General features: G+C 38.7%; 1 protein-coding gene across 1 annotated transcript in view; it reads left to right on the forward strand.

Annotated features, from left to right (window-relative positions):
- LOC122788017 overlaps positions 1-20,597 on the forward strand; it is a 314,760-nt gene that overhangs the window by 131,372 nt on the left and 162,791 nt on the right. The window contains exons 4-6 of the mRNA XM_044054940.1: positions 2,851-3,022; positions 6,889-6,988; positions 13,281-13,331. Of these exons, the coding sequence (XP_043910875.1) occupies positions 2,851-3,022; positions 6,889-6,988; positions 13,281-13,331 (323 nt within the window). The remainder of the gene's footprint in view (positions 1-2,850; positions 3,023-6,888; positions 6,989-13,280; positions 13,332-20,597) is intronic.

Genomic DNA, 20,597 nt, shown 5'->3' on the forward strand with positions numbered 1-20,597 from the left:
TGTTGTGAGGCAACAACACTACCGCTGCACTACGGCGGATTAATTGTTAACACTAAAAGAACAAAAAATAATGTCAGCTGCACTAAGCAGTTTAACATAGATTAGCCTCAGGGTGAAATATTTGGGAAGAATGAACTCAGTGATTTGTATATTTTATGTATTACATTAAATAAAATTGCTTTAGTAGAACCAGCCACATAGTTGAAAATTTCCCATACTGCTGGATCAAGTCTTCCATGAGAACAAAGTCTTCCTCAAGACCTTTAATGATTGTCTCATCTTGACTGACCTTTTTAGTAATAGAAGTGAACTTTGAACTCATTTACTTTGGGTAGCATCTTGTTATAACAATCTTCTAAATTTAAGACCTTTTTTGTATTCTTGGAGGATGCTTCTGGGTTGTACATGGAAATGTTAATGTTCCTTATTCCTGTGTGTGTGAGCTGCATATTCAGGTGCCTAAAAGGGCTAGTTTTTTCAGTGTTGGTCAGTCAAACTAGTAGAAAATAGTTGAGAACCCCCCACAATCTGGAGAAAATTATCCATGGCATACTTGATGCTTGGAGAATACAGAAACGTTCATCGTTTAAGATTAAGCTGCCTTTCTTCTTCATATTTGCACTAATTTCTCAAATTCCCTGCAGATGGTCTGAGCGTATACACTTGACTGTTTTTCTCATCAGCAGAGTACAGTGGGGACATTGATGTTTCAATTTATTGGTGCTTGTATTTACTGGTAAATGAGGTAGCCCTTTTTTACCATATTTTATTACCATCCCTTTCTATGTGAAAAAAAATAACACTGCTTTTAGATCATTTCTTTATTACCAAAAAGTAAAACAAAATTAAGTTTACCATTTTTGGGGCTGTTGATGGAGTGAAACCTCAATTGCACATGACTCAGTCAGAGCCATAAGTGAAGGGGCCAGTTGCCACAAGCACAAGTTGTCAGGGGGATGTTATCACCAACTACCTATGGTGCAGGAGTGTGGTATTGGCACTAAATGCTGATACTACATCAATACTGAATTTATGGTTTGGCTTGCTGAAGCAGTTAGCTTGTTAGAGCTGTAGGAGCAGGGAGGTACAAAAAGTGTTTTTTTCTTGCTCCTTAACTCTGAGTTGAGGGAACGCTAGTCTGGGGATGTGCACATGGCACCAGATAAGCTAAATATGGTTCTGGACTTCAGGATTTTACTAGTCCATGCTCTCAGGCAAAAGTCCCTAGAGCTCATGTGTATTATTTGCAAAGTTACAAGTCCCAGAATATTCATATAATTTATTTTGGACCTTCTTTTGTATATCTTAGAGGATCATGTGATTTCCTCAGTTATTTTCAGAAATTCACTGGATTTGATAAAGCCCTATCACTTACTTTTTAAGTGCAAATTTTAGCCACAAATGTAAATTTATTAGAGAAAAATCATAATCGTGTGCTCACAATCTGATTTGCAATGTATCTGATGCATGTCTTAGCTGAATAATTGCTGGGATCATATATTGCTGAGGGTGAGATTGGAGCAGCACAGACTGATTTAATTGTAGAGCTTTTCTTTCTGGGCCTCCACTGAAAAGGTTTTATTGCCCAGATGGACTTTCATAGTAAACAAATACCAAGTAAACAAATAAAATACATAAAAGTAAATATATCTAGCCATTCACAAATAACTCTTAGTTCTTTGCATCTTGCTTGAAATAGTCTGCAGACTGTACTGGCAGCATGCATCTATGGTACCCTTGGCTGGTTCTGAATCCCAACCCAGTTTCTGCTTGAATATAACTGCTGAATGTTCATTATGAAACTGTATTCTACTATAACCCTTCCACTAAACCAACATTTATTCTTGCTGCTTTTGAATATTGGTGAGTTCTTATTTATATTATTTTTGTCTTTTTTTCTTTTAATAAAATTGTTTCAGATCAAAAGTAGAGTCTTGTAATAAGAACACACATATATATAGTGATAAAACGGAGACAGAAATAATGTTTCATAAAGTGATGATATCTATGCATGTTGAGTGTTACAATGATATATATGAGCTTGGAGCATTTTGAGCATAATGTACAACACTTCTACATTCTGAAATCCATACTTTCATTTTTTGTAGTGGACATACCTTTTGCCCTTTCTTTTACCTACCAAATATAGATATATTGTTCTCACTTAGTCACTCTTTCCACTTTTCTATTATGATCAGCAAGAATTCACTAAAAGCACAAACTTTGTAATTCATTTTCTCAGCTGGCCAGCTGATGTAGGAAAAGGAGATCTACACACTCCACCAGTAATCTTTGTTAGACTAGTAGCTTGGGTGCAAGAGAGTGGACCGAAGGAAAAGGACAGAATGACCAAGAACAGCTCACCTTTGTTGAGCAGGGGAGTGGGGAGATATTCTTTCCAGTCACAGGAATATTGGTGGATGACTATGATAGAGGGCAATATGTAAAAAGTCATGTTCATCAGCAGAAGAAACATACAGTCTGTAGCAAGGACTCATAGGGAAGCACATGTACATTCCTTGTACTGAAGGCTCATGTTTGGTAGTACAAAACAGGACAGGAAGAATTAAGCTCCATAAACTGCAATATGATACACAAGCCTTCCTCCTGATTTTTAACTCCTCTGAGGAGACCACACAGATCCTGAAGTGTAAGATCTCAGGAAATAAAAATAAGGAAAAAAAACTTTACATTTCTGAAATGATGAAGTGGGAGTTGAAGTCGGGTTCTAGAAGCAGAATGCAGTACGAGTAGTATTTGATAAGGAATGAAAGTTACCATAGTTGGAATACATCTTTTTGCAAAAATATCTGATCATGGTAGTCTAACTGATCTTTTACTGCCTTCCAGAAAGTTTAACCTGAAACATGGTCTTATGAAAGGTCTCATGAAAGTTAGAAATGAGCATCTCTGTGTTGTAACTGAAGCCATAATTACAGATGAAGAACTTGAACTGGAGCAGATTCGTACACTTGATGGAAATCTGAAAATTACTATCTTCAATAATCCAGAAGCATTAGAGGTTGGTTACTTTTCAATGATTTGCCCCAAAACAAACATACAAATACATTTGTTTTGTAAAATATTGATAAGAAATGTGTTCACCTGAAGTGGGGATATGGAATAGACACTGGCTTTGCCATGACATTGTACAGGATCAAGTAGGATAAATGAATGAATGCATCCATGGATAAATTAATAAATTGCATGCCTGGATAAATGAATAAATGAATGCATGAATGGGTAAACGAATGAATGCATGAATGGATAAATGGATAAATTAATGCATGCATGGAAAAATGAATGAATGCATGCATGAAAGTAAAACAGAAGGATCAGTAGCTTACCACTTAATACCCTCCTGTATAAAGGATACTTTTCAGATGACAGTGGATTGGATCAGGTGATATCTTTGGACTTCTATGACCCAAGGGATGAATTAGAGTATTGCTGGCCATTCAGCATCATGCTACTGTTGACAGCTCATGGATAAGAGACTAAAAGAGATGCTGGAGACTTTGACAGGTGCCGGTGGATAATTTCCCAGGGCACCCATACCATATATTAATGCTACATGTGACAAAGTCAAATTCATTGCACTGTGCTGTTGGAAATCAAGTTTATAGCATCAAGGAATTTTATCTTTCCTATAAGGTATCATCATTTGTAGTTATAATATGTACATTATGAGTAGTGGGTCTTCCTCAGCATAAGAGCGTACAGGCATTTTGACCCTCATGGAAAATGATTATTTTTCTGATGAAGACTCTTCCAGTCAGTGGGTTATTCCAAAATTGCATTCAGCAAACTTATTTTTATTTAATGGTAATGTATTTTTTTCTTCAGATTGAACATAAATGGTAATAAGACCACTAGATAAGGGCCATTTGGACTTCATCATGTCCTGCAGGCTCATCTAGCACCCATTACCGTTCCCCAATCTGGTATCACTTAGCTGCAACTGAAAGGGCTGGAAAAAAAAAGCCCATTCCAATATAGCTGGTACACCTAACCTTATAGGCCAGCCAAATCCCATTTCTGCACCCATCAACTTCAAGCTGTGAAATGAAAGAAAAAAAGTCTGCCCTGAACTGCATGGTACTCTGAACCTTAGCAGCCAACCAGGTCCTATTTCTGAACCTCTCAATTCCGAGAGTTGAGGAGTAAAAAAAAAAACTGTAGTAAGATGCTTATTATATTTCCAACTTATACCACACTTGAAACACTGAAGCACTTCAGTATTGCAGTACTGACCACAAAAGCAGTGCCAAAATGGCACAGTGATACAGTGGTAGCATTGTCACCTCACAGTAAGAGGTTCTCCACTTTGAATCTCGGCCGGAGTCCCTTCTGTGCAGAGTCTGCATGTCCTCTCTGCATTCGTGTGGGTTTTCTCCAGGTATTATAGAGTGTTTCTCCCCAGGCCTCTACTGAAAATTGGCTTCATTCCAAGTCAGACATTAAACAAATGTTAAATTAAAAAAATAAAATAAAATTCATTTCTGTATATAAATGAGGAGTCCCTTCACAAGTTCAATGTTTCAAAACTTCGAACTGCAAATGGTCAACCTCATAAAATCAAAGTTTTGAAATTTCGAACTTTTTGAATGGGGATCGCCGTACAGTGTGGAAAGGGAAATTTACCATTTTCCTCTCTGTAATGTGATCTTGGAGTTAGTATATTTATTTAGCAAGGGGTGTGGGGGCTTGCCCCACTGCAAAATGTAAAAAAAAATTGTTTTTATTTACTTTTTTATTACAATTTCAAAGTCTTTCGGGCTTATGATCTCAACCATTTGCAGTAAAAAGTTTTGAAACTTTGAGCTTATGTAGCAGATCCATAAATGAATACTGGTACTCCACTACTGTTCGATCAGTATCTTCCAATCCCACCCCCCAAATACCTTGCTCCTTTACGCCACCCTAGCCATGCCCCTGCTATTTTGCCCAGAATGCTAGGACCACAGCTAGAGGTATTGAACATGGTTGTGAGAATCAGGATACAGATAATAAATTGGGTATATGCTGGGCAGTAAATGCATTGATTAAAGGCATACATTATTGATAGCTGAAAGGAGAGGGATACAGGAATTACTGGCGATGCAGCTGGTGTTGTCTGTCTAATGCAGTTCTTTCTTACATATAAGTCATATCTCATAAGAACTGAAGTCAGATCTGTGTGGTTACAGATGATGCTGAATTAGGAATGGAAGTTGAGGACCCTGAAGAATGTGTAGGGCTGCAGGATAACCTGGCTGGACTATACAAACTGGTCTGAAGTCAGTACTTGGGACTCAGTGAGAAGAAACAAAGTAATATATTAGGTTTACCTTTACATGTGCGTAATGCACATGTGTGAAATACAAAAGTCTGAAAGGACTTTTTCAAGTTTTCGGAAGGCCGAAAACAGAATGCATTGAATGTGCAATGAGCGAATGCACAGTAATGTTCGCTCATTGCAGATTCGGCATTTTTGGTGCGAGGTGCACTATATTGGGGATCAGGAAGTGCCCCCTTTGCCCACTGTAGTGCTACCTTGGAGTTAGAATAATAAAGTAGGGGGATGTGGGGTGTGTAGGGGGCACAGCCCCCTGCATTACGCTTTGTCTTTGAATTGAAGTTCAAAAATCAGCGAATCTAGTTTTCGATTTGCTGATTTTCGAAGTTCGGTGCAGATCGGACTGACGATTTTTGTCATTCCAGTTCGCACAAAGGGCCATTCGGTAGGTTGATATTCAACCTTTCAAAGGTAAACCATATATTACAGACTAGTAGATGAGTTTATTGAAGTTTATAACATTCAGATGCAGTTTTGTTACCAGTTGTTATTCTCCATTTATGTGATGTACAGCATCTCACTTAACATCAGAGCCATAATCAGACATATACTATGTACACCAAAGTATGCACTTTGCAAAATGTTATGAAACCTAACTGCAGAAACAAAAAGATGATGACATAACTATAAAAATGAAATTGCTGCTTTCAGAAAGAAAAATCAAGGAAATCTTTATTAAGTAAATGGGGAAGTACTTTTGTTAGTTGCATTTTCAAATAGTTCTTTCTTTCTTTATTTTATTTTATTTTACTTTTGTTGACCGAGATAGTCCGACTGGATCGATGTCCATTTTCAGTGGAGGCCCGTGGAGATAAGCTCCAAAGCATACAAATACATTGACTAACTAATAAAGACATAAATGCCTGTACGATATTTCCAAAAAGTCCATTAAATAACTATTAAGACAATTATTACATGAATGGAATTTGCAAAAAATATGTAGGCAAACATGAAATAGAAATGATCACAGGTTAGAAGATTCTCCTGCTTATAGTCAGGAGAGAATTATCAATAGTTGGTTAACAAGATTACTCACATTCATGCTGAGAGTTTAGCCAGGCTTGTTGCAGTGGCATAGCCAGTGTAATGCCATATGTTTTTTGAGTTTAATTTTAAATTGGCCTAAGGAGGAGAGCAACGTAATGTCATCTGGAAGTAAATTCCAGGCTTTGCCTGCAGAGTTGGCAAATAAGGCATCACCAGCTGCATTGTTAGTTTTGATTGTCTGAATTAGTAGTTTGTTCGAGTTTATTTTGTACAATGTGATGTGATTCCTTTTAAATAAAAAAGTCTTGGTATATTCATCATTTTTTACATTTTATTAAGTTGTATATATTTTGTTTAAATGCTGCACTTGGAGGGGACAGGGCTAGTTTCAAGAAGTTATTGTACATTCCCAAAATACCGTAGTCATGGTAGGGAGGAACAAGTTGTCCAGGCTGTAAATGCATGAACTATTCCAAAGACAAGAATATAATGAGCAAATAGTTGGTTGTGGAATCACCAAGCTTGGTATTATATTGTCTGACCTGCATGTGTTGCTTTGATAGGGAAAAAAAGCCAGTTATCAGAGATTGAGAGTTTCTAGCGGCACCGTGCTAGCATATGGAGTGCATCCACTACAAATCAGTCGATATGTTGGGACTGGAGGTAAGTGTACAGCCAGATATAATGCAGTTTGCCATTCTATGTATGCACCATAGCCTTTGTTTGTTTGTTTGCTTTCTTGCTTAGAATTGAGGAAAACATGCAGATTAAAATGCTGTTGCTTGCCAGTCTGCAGGGCATTACTTTGCGTAGCTGCAGTCTTTTTCTGCATTGGTTTAACATAAACATGACCTTATTACTATTTTGATTTGACTAGCTAGCACATGTGGTATAAAATAGCCATTATTTCCTGGTTTGTGTTTTTGCATGCTTTTTAGTTTGCTTCTCTCCAACTGCTGAACATAGGTTCATGGGTTCATAGGTGTGTACTAGGCTAATGGCCCTGGAGCCTTTACAAGCCTAGCCCATAGGATTACCCTGGCATCGTGCCACCCAACATTAGTTCCCAGTGCCTCTGAAGAGTAGAGCCACTGAACTGGTCCCTGGGATGAATTTTCGATTTCCCATCCACTCATCAAGATCTCTCTTGAAGAGGCCAGTGAGGTTCTCTGCTTGACATGTATGGGAAGTCTATTCCATAGCATGGGCAGTCTCTGGGTGACGACCCTGTCCCTCCAGCATGTTCTGTTGATTGTGGTAATGAGGTTGAGGTCTCTGGAGCATGTGGTGTGGAGGGATTCGGATTTCTTTAGCTGTAGCATTTCTAACAGAGCTGGATCAGACATGGCTTTGTAAGTCAAGCAAAGATCACCTCTAAGTAGGCGATATGAGACAGAGAATAGAGTTTTTTGAGTCTGTCCATATAGGATAAGTGTTTAAGGCCTAGGATCATCTTTGTGAGGTACTTTTGCAGCCTCACCAGTTGTTGCAGGTGTATAGTGAGGTACATGCCAAATGGGTCATTGTACTCGATGACTGACCTAATGAGGAAGGAGTAGAGGGAGACAATGACCTCTTTCTTAATGGTTGCAAAACCTTTAGTAATGAGATGTGCCACATAGCAGGACCTTTTGACCACAGTGGCAATGTGGTGGTCGAAAGAGAGGTTGCTGTCAACCTGTGTTCCCAGATCTCTTATAACACATTCTGTGTTCAGTGGACTACCATCGATGTGGTAATTCATGGGAACAGAGTTTTTCCAAAAAAAGGGATGACGACACAGTTTTTGGCATTGAGCTTAAGGCCATGGTTCTGACACCAGTCATTGGTCTCATTGAAGCCTTTCTGCAGGATGTCAACATCACTTGGGGAGTTAATAATAGCTCCCAACTTGCAATCATCTGAGAACTTTGTCAGCCAGAGTCCCTTTGTGTTGGCCTGGACCTCAGAGAAGTAGATGACAAACAGGAGAGGACCCAGGACCGAACCCTGTGGGACTCCACTCATGACTGATTGGCAGTCTGACTTGCAGTCAGCTACTTTCACTGTGGGTTCTACCTGTAAGCCAGTTTGCAACCCACCTAGTAGTACAGGGTTGATGCCTAGCTTAGTGGGTTTTCTATGATTCCTGAGTGGGGAATGGTATGAAAGGCCTTGGCCAGATCAAGGTAGGCTGTATGAACCACCTTGCCTTCATCCACAGCTCTGGTGACTGACTCAAAGAAGTCAACCAGGTTCAGGAGGCATGATCTACCTTTTACAAAACCAAACTGTGTGGGATCCAGAGTTTGGAGATTCCCTAGATCCTTGTTTATTAGGTCCATGATGATGCATTCCATAGCTTTGCATATCAGACTCATCAGGCTAATAGTTCCCAGGGTCTGTAGTTGCTCTTCCTTTGTGGAGAGGGATGACTGTAGCAGTGCGCCATTCGGTAGGGACAAAGCCTGAGGTGAGGCTGTGATTGAACAGGGCACATAGGTGAGGTGCCAGTTCACTCTGTAGTTCATGTAGAACACAGCCAGGGATATTGTCAGGTCCCATAGAAGCTGTATTCTTTGCCTTGGACAGTACTGTTTTAACTATGCAGCAGTAATACTGGGTGCCTGGCAATTTACTGGTATTGTGATTGGTCCTTTGGGGGGTAAAGTTGGCACTGAATCTGTTGGCCAGTATATTGGCAATATCTGTTGGCTCAGTATAGGCGGTACCATTGTGCAGTAGCTCAGAACAAATCTGGATATTGTTGTGGAGATTATTTACATAACTATAGACGGCTTGTGGTTGTCTTTACTATCTGCTACAATTTTGTTTTCAAGCTAACTTTAGAGGATTTTATGAGGGATCACGAGTTTTTGTTGAAGCTGATAAGGGAGTTTTTCCAGACTTGGGACTTCACCTTATTCTGCATCCATTTCTTCCTTCTATTGTAGAGTTTGTTTATGGCAGGGGACCACTAGATTGGCTTCCTTTTTTTGGAGGAGAGCTTCTTAGTTCTATTGGGCATAGCGAGATCCATACATTTGTGTAAATGTTCATACAGCACAATGGTGTATGATGCAATGTTCATACAACTTTTGTTCATTTGCATGGGTGTCGTGAAGTTAGCCACCTCTATTTTTAGGAGCCCAAAGTTAGCTTTGGAGAAGTTTTTCATAGTGGTTATCTTTGGGTGGGGGGGTGGATTTTCAAGGTGATTAGTTTGTGGTCGGATCTAACCAGTGAGGAGTTGACTATTGGTGTAGAGCAATGGTTGCCCATGTTAGTAATGACCAGGTCAAGGATGTTGCTACCTCTAGTGGGGGTAAGAATGAGCTGGTCCAGGGCATTGGAATTAATTAATTCCAGAAAATGTTGGACAAGTGTATTTATACATGAGTAGTTTTCCCAGTTAATGGAAGGGTAGTTGAAATTGCCCAGAATGAGAGTGTTAGGTTAAACCCAAATATTCTCCAGGATGCTTAGGAATGTGGAGTGTGAGTGTTGGGACATTTCTGGGGACCTATAGCAGGCTACGACCTGAATCTCTGTCTTACCCAATGTTAGCTGCACCTGAAGTGTCTCTGATGCATTATGTTGGGCTACCAGTCTGGGGGGGTGCGTATCCTTTGTGAATATGGAAACATCACTGCCTTTGGAGCTTTGGTTCAAGTTCTGGGGCCAAAATGTGTGGAATGAGTTATAGCCTTATAGTGCATGGGTGCTTTCTGCTGCTTTCATGTTTTAGTGCCCCTCCTTAATTACTAAATCCCAAATAAGAAGAGACAGGTTATATGAGTATATCAACTACCACTGAGTATGCTTTTGGAATGAGCTGTCAATTTCTATCTACTTTGTGTGCCTGATATGCTGAAGAAGGGCATCTCAGTATGGTATCACGCTACCACTGAGTATGTATTTGCCTTGATCTGTTAATTTCTACTTACCTGTGTGCCTAATATGCAGTAATGCAAATACAGTTTTCATGCACCTATCCACGGATGGTGTTATATCATCAGGTTGTTTTCTTTCTCAGTGAAGGCTGTTCAGCTGGAATTAGTTGGCCAAATGATATCTTTATTTAAAGAACAATCTGTAAGGTTTGGTGACCTCATAATTTGCAAAATACAGAAAATACAACTATTAAAAGTTTGTTTTCCAGCTGGTTTTGAGGGTGATCTTTGTTGAGATGATCACTGATGGATCACCCTCTACCCCTAATAAATATCTGTTGTACTTGCTGCACAAACTGTTGTGTTGGACTAAGCCCTTATTTTCAACTGAGAATGCTAGCACAGCAGGAAATGTTTACTCAAACCCTGAGAGGAGGAGTGCAGGGTAATGCTGCCCAGTCCTTCTTCCTGCACCCCCCTCAACCAACTAGCCCTCTGGAACCTGGCTCACTTCTGGAACCTGCGTCACCCACACAAAACCAAACTGTGTGGGATCCAGAGTTTGGAGATTCCCTAGATCCTTGTTTATTAGGTCCATGGTGATGCATTCCATAGCTTTGCATATCAGACTCATCAGGCTAATAGTTCCCAGGGTCTGTAGTTGCTCTTCCTTTGTGGAGAGGGATGACTGTAGCAGTGCGCCATTCGGTAGGGACAAAGCCTGAGGTGAGGCTGTGATTGAACAGGGCACATAGGTGAGGTGCCAGTTCACTCTGTAGTTCATGTAGAACACAGCCAGGGATATTGTCAGGTCCCATAGAAGCTGTATTCTTTGCCTTGGACAGTACTGTTTTAACTATGCAGCAGTAATACTGGGTGCCTGGCAATTTACTGGTATTGTGATTGGTCCTTTGGGGGGTAAAGTTGGCACTGAATCTGTTGGCCAGTATATTGGCAATATCTGTTGGCTCAGTATAGGCGGTACCATTGTGCAGTAGCTCAGAACAAATCTGGATATTGTTGTGGAGATTATTTACATAACTATAGACGGCTTGTGGTTGTCTTTACTATCTGCTACAATTTTGTTTTCAAGCTAACTTTAGAGGATTTTATGAGGGATCACGAGTTTTTGTTGAGGCTGATAAGGGAGTTTTTCCAGACTTGGGACTTCACCTTATTCTGCATCCATTTCTTCCTTCTATTGTAGAGTTTGTTTATGGCAGGGGACCACTAGATTGGCTTCCTTTTTTTGGAGGAGAGCTTCTTAGTTCTATTGGGCATAGCGAGATCCATACATTTGTGTAAGTGTTCATACAGCACAATGGTGTATGATGCAATGTTCATACAACTTTTGTTCATTTGCATGGGTGTCGTGAAGTTAGCCACCTCTATTTTTAGGAGCCCAAAGTTAGCTTTGGAGAAGTTTTTCATAGTGGTTATCTTTGGGTGGGGGGGTGGATTTTCAAGGTGATTAGTTTGTGGTCGGATCTAACCAGTGAGGAGTTGACTATTGGTGTAGAGCAATGGTTGCCCATGTTAGTAATGACCAGGTCAAGGATGTTGCTACCTCTAGTGGGGGTAAGAATGAGCTGGTCCAGGGCATTGGAATTAATTAATTCCAGAAAATGTTGGACAAGTGTATTTATACATGAGTAGTTTTCCCAGTTAATGGAAGGGTAGTTGAAATTGCCCAGAATGAGAGTGTTAGGTTAAACCCAAATATTCTCCAGGATGCTTAGGAATGTGGAGTGTGAGTGTTGGGACATTTCTGGGGACCTATAGCAGGCTACGACCTGAATCTCTGTCTTACCCAATGTTAGCTGCACCTGAAGTGTCTCTGATGCATTATGTTGGGCTACCAGTCTGGGGGGGTGCGTATCCTTTGTGAATATGGAAACATCACTGCCTTTGGAGCTTTGGTTCAAGTTCTGGGGCCAAAATGTGTGGAATGAGTTATAGCCTTATAGTGCATGGGTGCTTTCTGCTGCTTTCATGTTTTAGTGCCCCTCCTTAATTACTAAATCCCAAATAAGAAGAGACAGGTTATATGAGTATATCAACTACCACTGAGTATGCTTTTGGAATGAGCTGTCAATTTCTATCTACTTTGTGTGCCTGATATGCTGAAGAAGGGCATCTCAGTATGGTATCACGCTACCACTGAGTATGTATTTGCCTTGATCTGTTAATTTCTACTTACCTGTGTGCCTAATATGCAGTAATGCAAATACAGTTTTCATGCACCTATCCACGGATGGTGTTATATCATCAGGTTGTTTTCTTTCTCAGTGAAGGCTGTTCAGCTGGAATTAGTTGGCCAAATGATATCTTTATTTAAAGAACAATCTGTAAGGTTTGGTGACCTCATAATTTGCAAAATACAGAAAATACAACTATTAAAAGTTTGTTTTCCAGCTGGTTTTGAGGGTGATCTTTGTTGAGATGATCACTGATGGATCACCCTCTACCCCTAATAAATATCTGTTGTACTTGCTGCACAAACTGTTGTGTTGGACTAAGCCCTTATTTTCAACTGAGAATGCTAGCACAGCAGGAAATGTTTACTCAAACCCTGAGAGGAGGAGTGCAGGGTAATGCTGCCCAGTCCTTCTTCCTGCACCCCCCTCAACCAACTAGCCCTCTGGAACCTGGCTCACTTCTGGAACCTGCGTCACCCACACTGCAATTGGAAATTATGCCTCTCTGTTAGCAAGCCAGAAAAATAACAATTTTTTGTGCTTCACTGTAACATATGATTTCCTAAAACCACATTGACTGATTAATGACTGATTAATATTGGTTTCCAAGTAAAAACAGTTATTAAAATATGTGATTTACTCAACTTAATTCAGAGTAATTCCTAGGATAAAAATATCTATTTTATGCAAAGTAGCAGAGCAGTAAACTTTATTATTAGAAATCTCAAAAAATAATAACTGGTGCAATTCTAATAAAGTATTACTCTTGCCACAGGATATACAGGGTGAATTAACTTCTTTCATGTGTTCATTTGTATAGAGGAAATAGATGCTAAAATACAGCCCAGAGGTAGGGTATTTTCTAATTCCAATTTTTTTTTTCAGCACTCCTCTATGTAGAGAACAAGAAGGTCAAATCTTCATTCCACACAGATGGTATGTGATTATACTAAGCAATTTGAAAAACAAGCTTTTCTAATTTACAGATTTTACACTTTTGTCTGATATCTATGCATATCCATTGTATTTGGTGCTAGTTATTTTAGAATTTAAATGCATTTTATTAATGCATAACTATAAATGCTACATTTTAATCAAATAAATAAAAATTCCGCTGTGGTTCACAAATGGAAATGAAATAAGTAACAACACAGAAAGACTGTTCTTGTTTAGTAATATATAATTTATGGTTCAGGTAACCATCATCAATTAGCTGTAGGTCCCTTCTCTTCCATATCTAATGTTAACTGTCTGGGAAAAATTTGGTATTAATAAGAAAATACCAGATAAACATCTATCATTAAAACCTGTGATGGGTTGGTGATGATTAAGGAAAACACAGGATAAGACTGGTTGGAAATATCCAGTATTCTAGAACAAGTAACAGGGGTCTGATTCAAAAATCAGATCCATGAACAAGTGATGGCTGTATAACCAATAAAAAAATCACTGTTTACTGAAGCACCCATTTATGATGAGGGGTGAATGGTACACTGAAAACTGGCCTCCATGAAGCAACCAACTGAACATGTTTCCAAATGTCCATTTTGCCAAAAGACTAAGCAGGTTGGCATTAGTGTTTCTCAAGTTAGGTAGGGGGATATATTTAGTTTTATGCATGCGTATTTCTTTATATGTAGCATGTCTGTCTTGTGTAATGGTGCTGTTAGGGAAATGGAGACCTAAGAGTCGAATGTGGCTATTTTTGCATTGTGTATGTCAAAGACACAATATTACAAAGATACGTCTTAAAATATGACTATGGCCTATGCTTTCATGTCATAGGCTAAGCTTGTGGTTTCATACTGGAGTCCTGAGTGAGTATGTGTGTTGCACATTTGCATAAGTATCCATGTAGTATAAATCAAGCATGACTTCCAGCTCAGCATCTTGATCTCTCATGAAACTGACACCATTTTCAATTGAAATTTAAGAGAACAGCAGATTCTGCTAGTGTCTGGCAGAGAGTGCCTGTATGGCATGCGAAGCAGAGCGAGATAATGCTTTATCTCCCTCATGGTCATGTCAGGAAACCTGTCATAGTATGTTTAAGAAAGTGAGTGACTGGGATGATCTGGCAGATGACTTGTCCTCAGCCACATGCATAATCAGGGCCATGGCTGCATTGCAGGCATCAGTGTCCTGCAGCACAGGATCCTAATGAGCCTCAATGCATGAGACGTGGACCGTGGGTAGGAATGCCACCAATGGTAAGTGTTCTGTTTCCTTACTTTTACACTTTAGGGTTTTCCTTTTTTATCCTGTTGTAGTTGTGATGCTGCTGCTTCTGGCAAGTAATTGTCAAGTTCATTCTAGGAATCATGTGTGCAGCATTGTAGATCTGCCATGACAGTTAGAAGTAGTGGTGGTAGTACTGCATGTCAAATGCCTATATATTCTGAGTGGGCTTCTGCAGGGCCCTGTTTTTTTTTTTTTTTTTTTTTTTTTTTTTTGGGGGGAGGGAGCTCACTGCACCATGTCATTTTGTCTCCGCACTACTTGGAGTGTGCCCATTTAAACCTGTGGCATATTTAGTTTACATATCTTAATGTATGTGTACAGACATACACACTTGCCTGCTTCTGATGGGAAATACTTATGAGATTGTATATATTGCTCTAGCATCTCACTTTACAGTTATCATGTTTCATTGACATGCCCTTTCACTTTCAAACTTGTCACGTTACACAGGAAGCAAGAAGAAAGAACTCCAAAACAAACGAAAAGTGCTCCAAACAACACTGGCTTCATTGCAACTTACCTTTATTACAATCTATGGATAATAACAAAACAGATAAGTGCTTTCATCTTGGGTTACTAGGCCTTCATCAAATAATAAAGTTCTAAAACAACCCTTTTAAATATCATTAATTTTATCACTTGACTGATGATCCTCCTATTAGAACTCAGTCCTTTAATAAAATACAGCCATATCCTTTTACCGTAATAAAATTAATTAAAATTCAATTCTTAAATATGCTCTAATATCTTTAAAATACAGTATTACATTCAACCATAATTGTGCAAGCATCTTTCCTTTTCAGTTAAGCAGTAAAACATAATAATAATTTTCAGAATTTCATTAAGCATTTCAATGACATAATGCTTTTAACTTCAATAGCCTTGCTATGGAGGTGTGTTCATTAAGAATCAGACAATTACATTCTTTGAAATACAACTGCCAGTGTTGTTGTTGTTTGTCTTTCAACTTTTCCTGGTTAGGGGTCACCACAGCGGAACTCCGGTCCGCTAATGATTGGCAGTAGATTTTCACGGTGCCGAGTTGCCAGCTCGATGCCCAACCTTCAACGAAGGCATGCCCATTCAAGCATGTCTTTTGGAATGCCACATGACCCACAGGGAGGACATGCAGACTCCAATACAGTTCTCTTTTATCAAGCATAAATGGCCAAGGTCTACACCTAATGTTTTTTGCAGCTTACTCAAGGACTGTAAACTTGAACTCATGCCAGGGAAACTTTTGTAGATGTTTAACTACTGCATTTGTAGATTTTTTATTTCTGACTTCATACATATGCTTATATATGCAAACTCTTAGCCTATGCTTGGTCTTGTCAGTATAAAACCAGGGCATGATTCACATAATGCAATGTAGACTATCCTGGCACTGTCATAGTTTTATTTACCTTTTAAGGAAAAAATAAATTCCCTTATCTGGATCCATTCTCCAACCTTGATGTACCTACAATATTTACAATGCCTGCATTTGGTCATATTGAAATGCCTAATCCTCATCACAGTTTTTATCAAAGATATTTTTAAAACAAATGCCCTTCTTCTATACTATATAAGGTTTATCCCCCAGATTTTCCCTAATTGTTAAATCATCCTTCAGGATGCTCCAATTCTTATTTAAAATCAATCTAATCATCCTGCTGTCAAGACTGAAGCTAGTAATAAAGGAATCAAAGATTTCTATATTATTGTTCTAACAATCTCATTAACATTCCTATCTAAGTTTGCTGTTTTATATAATATAGGAATAAAATGTCCATGAGACCTTTTATATCTAACTTAATTAATCCATTCATTTAACATGTTCCCCAGAGATAACCCCTTTTATTGAACATGTTTTTAAAATTAATCATAAAAGTGTTCATCCAGTGTAATCATACAAGCAGCTTTAACTAATTGACCTTTTACTACTGCTCATTTCTGAGGACCGGGGTGCACACTAGTATGTACTCTTCCTGCAAATGCTGGAGATGTACCTATTATGGCTTAAGTCCTTCTCCAAGTAATACACCCAGGTATGCTATGCTGTCCTTACCTATTTCATAAGTAAGTTTAAGAAACTGGGTACTATTATTAATGTATTACAAAAATAAATCAAGCTTTTCTATGTTGTCCTTTCAGATGATAAATATATCATATAAGTACCGTACTTATAGTCTACATGAGTCCTTATAAGGGGTCTTAAATAATAACCTATGTTCCCATTGAACCATAACAACGTTAGCGAACAAGGAACCACAGGTTTATCCCATGGCTACCTCCTTCTAATATAGGTAATATTGTCCTTCAATAATTATATAGTTGTTTATTAACACTATTTCAAGTAGTTTTTTATACAGATTAATATCGTCCTGGGCCAAACCTTTCTCAAATGAGTAGTCACTAAACCACTGCACACCTATTTCAGAGGGAATGACTGTATATACGTCTTTAACATCCACAGTGATAAATACATCATTTTCATTAAATTCAAGATAATTGATTTTCTCCAAAAATACCAGCAATCTTTACAAGCATACCCTTCCTCTTGCAGTAATCCTTTAAATTTATAATCCAAAAATTGAGTGCATGCATTGCTAATAGATCCCTGCCCATCTACTATAGGAAGAAAAGGTGGACTGTTAATGTTTTTATGTATTTTCAGTACCTCAGACATTGTGGGTACCATCAGGGATGTCATAGTCAAATAATTAAAATCATCAAAAATGATGCACTGTTCTATGAACATTTCATTTAACTGTTTCCTAATTCTATGATATCCAATATTAAGATGATTTTTTGAACTAACTCATAGGTGCATTCCTGAAGGATCTCAAACATTTTGTGTTGGTGCATTATTTTATCCATTATAACTAAATCTACCCCCCTTGTCTGGCTTCAAAATTCTTACATTCCGGCTTTTAAGGAATTCAACTTGGTCCCTGTCACATGTCCCTCTATGCACAGCAGATGAAACAGGTGGGGTAATTCATTTAAATTGCTTTATTAAATAGAGACACATCATGATGGACAGCAGCTTCATTAAATATAAACGAACTGATTAACAGACAGACCTTAAATACATATACATACATGCTTACATCTCAACAACTTAGTGCAAAATGGCAGTCAGACTTGCACATGCTCAATATTTATACACTTGTGCAAGCACTTGGATAGCTTCTTAAAGAGACATGCACACATTGATCTACAGCCTCGCTCTAAAAAAAGATTGTCCTTAAATGAAAATGACATTGGAGTTAGGCATGCATCAGCATAGACATTAGAAACAAACACAATGTTCATGTCTATGTCGCAGTGTATCTATACCATGGTCTGGAGATGTGACCAGGTCTCATAACATAACAATCAGGACTTGGTTTAGCAAAAGGTATGGTCTTCAGTGAACAACTCATATCAGGAACTTCGGGATTCATCACAGGAATGGGAATATTCTCTGGAACCGCTTCTGGAACTGGAACACTGGACAACTCACTCTGAGATAAAGAGTCATTTTCACAGGCTATATGCTGTGGTATAGGCTCAGACACCAGTATCAAATGCTTCTGATTCAGCCTAAAGTCAACTCCTTATGATTCTTCAATGTACAATCTCTGCTCTTGCAAATATTCTGCACGACTCCAATCCGATCATAACTCCTGGACATTTGCATCCTTATTACTTTTTGTAATGGAATGAGTAGTTTATTGGTCTTATTGTAATAGAACTTCTGGATTAAATGCTTCTTCAACAGATTGGTTTTCACTGACCTATTGTTTTTAACACATGGAACCAACAACTGACTGCTGACTGGTAATGTGGTTCTGGTTTGTCTTGACAGACGTCTCTAAGCAGGTGAACCAAGATGTTTATCATGAGGAATGTTTCTGAGATTCAAAAGATTCAGGAAGACATCACTATTGTCTCATTTTGACTTTTCTATTAACTGCTTTGCACTTTGACCAACACTTTCTGACACATCATTTGACTGCAGACACTCTGGGCTACTCGTGACATGAGTTAAGTCCCACCCTTCAGCAAATCTTTTGAATTGCTGGCTTGTAAATTGTGTGCCATTGTCAGAAATAACTTTGTGCAAATTACCATGGACTGCAAAATGATGCTTCATCTTAGTAATGACAGTATTAGATGCTAGATTGGGAAGTAGGTTAATCTCATACCAATTAGAATAAGAGTCTACTAACACCAAATAATGTTGACCATTCCACTCGAAAATGTCTGTGGCTACCATCGACCAAGGTAGTTCAGGAATATGGTTCAGCTGAAGTAGTTCTTTTTGTTGTTGTGACATTATACTATTACACACAGAACAAGATAAACGTAGTCTTTCAATATCTTGTGACATAGAAGGCCAAAAGACTAGTCCTTTCACCCTTCTTTTAGTAGCATCTGCTCCTGGGTGACCTTGATGTAAGAAAGTAATGTACTCTTGTTGCAAAGACTTTGGAACAATAACCTTAGGTCCTTTCATAATGATACCTTTGTCTGGAAAAATCTCATCTCTATATGGAAAATAGGGTTGTACTTCTTGAAGTAAACTAGATTGCTTTGACGGCCATCCTTCTCTGATAAAGTGGTTGAGCTTCTATAAAACTGGATCTATGGCTGTATGATCTCTAAGCTCATTAAGACTTGTGGGAAGAAAAATTTCTCACTTCCATGACTTCAAAATCAAATTGTTCAATCTTGTGCTGTTCGGTAGTTGATATGGGTGATCTGGATAATGTATCAGCAAGACAGAGAAATTTGCCTTTCTTGTAGACAATATTGAAATGATACTTTTGCAATCTCAATATCATCCACTGCAATTTGGCTGGAGATGTATGCATAGTCTTTCTGAAAATACTGACTAGAGGTTAGTGGTCTGTTTTGATCTGGATGGATCTACCATAAACATAATCATGGAACTTGGAACATGCAAACACAATTGCTAAAAGCTCTTTCTCTATCTGAGCATACTGCATTTCAGCTTGTGTGAGAGTTCTGAATGCATAAGCAACAGTTTTATCCTCTTGTAAAATGACTGCACCAAGACCAAATGCTGAAGCATCACAGGAAAGAGTAAGTGGCTTGTGGATGTCATAGTAACTAAGAGCAGGTGGACTGGCAAGTCTCTGTTTCAGGGCATCAAATGCTGTCTGGTGTTATTCTAACCAAGACCAAGATACATCTTTATGTATTAGCTCTCTGAGTGGTGTGGATATTTGACTCACGTCTGGTAGGAACTTTCCTGGGTAGTTTACCGTGCCAAGAAAACATTGCAGAGCTTGAACATTGTCTGGACCTCACATCTCAGGAATGGCTGTTTGCTTAGAAGGGTTTGGTTGTAAGCCAGAACTGGTAAATAAATGACAAACATAAGTGACTTCTTGTAGCCTGAATATGCTATTCTGAGGGTTCAGCTTAAGATTCACTTGACGTGCCCTTTCCAGAACTTTTCTAAGGTTTCTGTTATGTTTTGCTTCACCATTACCTCCTATTATTATGACGTCTACTATAATGAATACCCAGAAAAAATATGCTCCATTGCACATTGAAAGACTTCACTTGCAGAATTTATCCCAAATGGCGTTCTCAGAAATCTGTACCTTCCAAACTGAGTGCTAAAAGTGGTTAACAATGAAGATTTCTTGTTAAGCAAAATTTGCCAAAATGAACTCTTTGCATCTAAGTCAGGAAAAACAGTCGCATTTGGCATAAGAGCAGCAACTTCTTCCACTGTGCAGATTGGATGATGAGGTCATGTCAGTGCCTTGTTCAAATCTTGTGGATCAATACATATTCTGATGTCGTCTGAGCTTTTTTTTATGAGCTACCACAATAGAAGATACCCACTCACTTGGTTCATCAACTGGACAAATCTCACCTTGTTGCACCATTTTATTTAGTTTGGCTTTGACTCTAGTCTGCATAGCTATTGGAACTTTTCAGGCTGGCCTGATAACT

The sequence above is a fragment of the Protopterus annectens genome, chromosome 13.part0 (genome assembly GCF_019279795.1).
Source record: "Protopterus annectens isolate FY-2018-M chromosome 13.part0, PAN1.0, whole genome shotgun sequence".
Taxonomy (NCBI): domain Eukaryota; kingdom Metazoa; phylum Chordata; order Ceratodontiformes; family Protopteridae; genus Protopterus; species Protopterus annectens.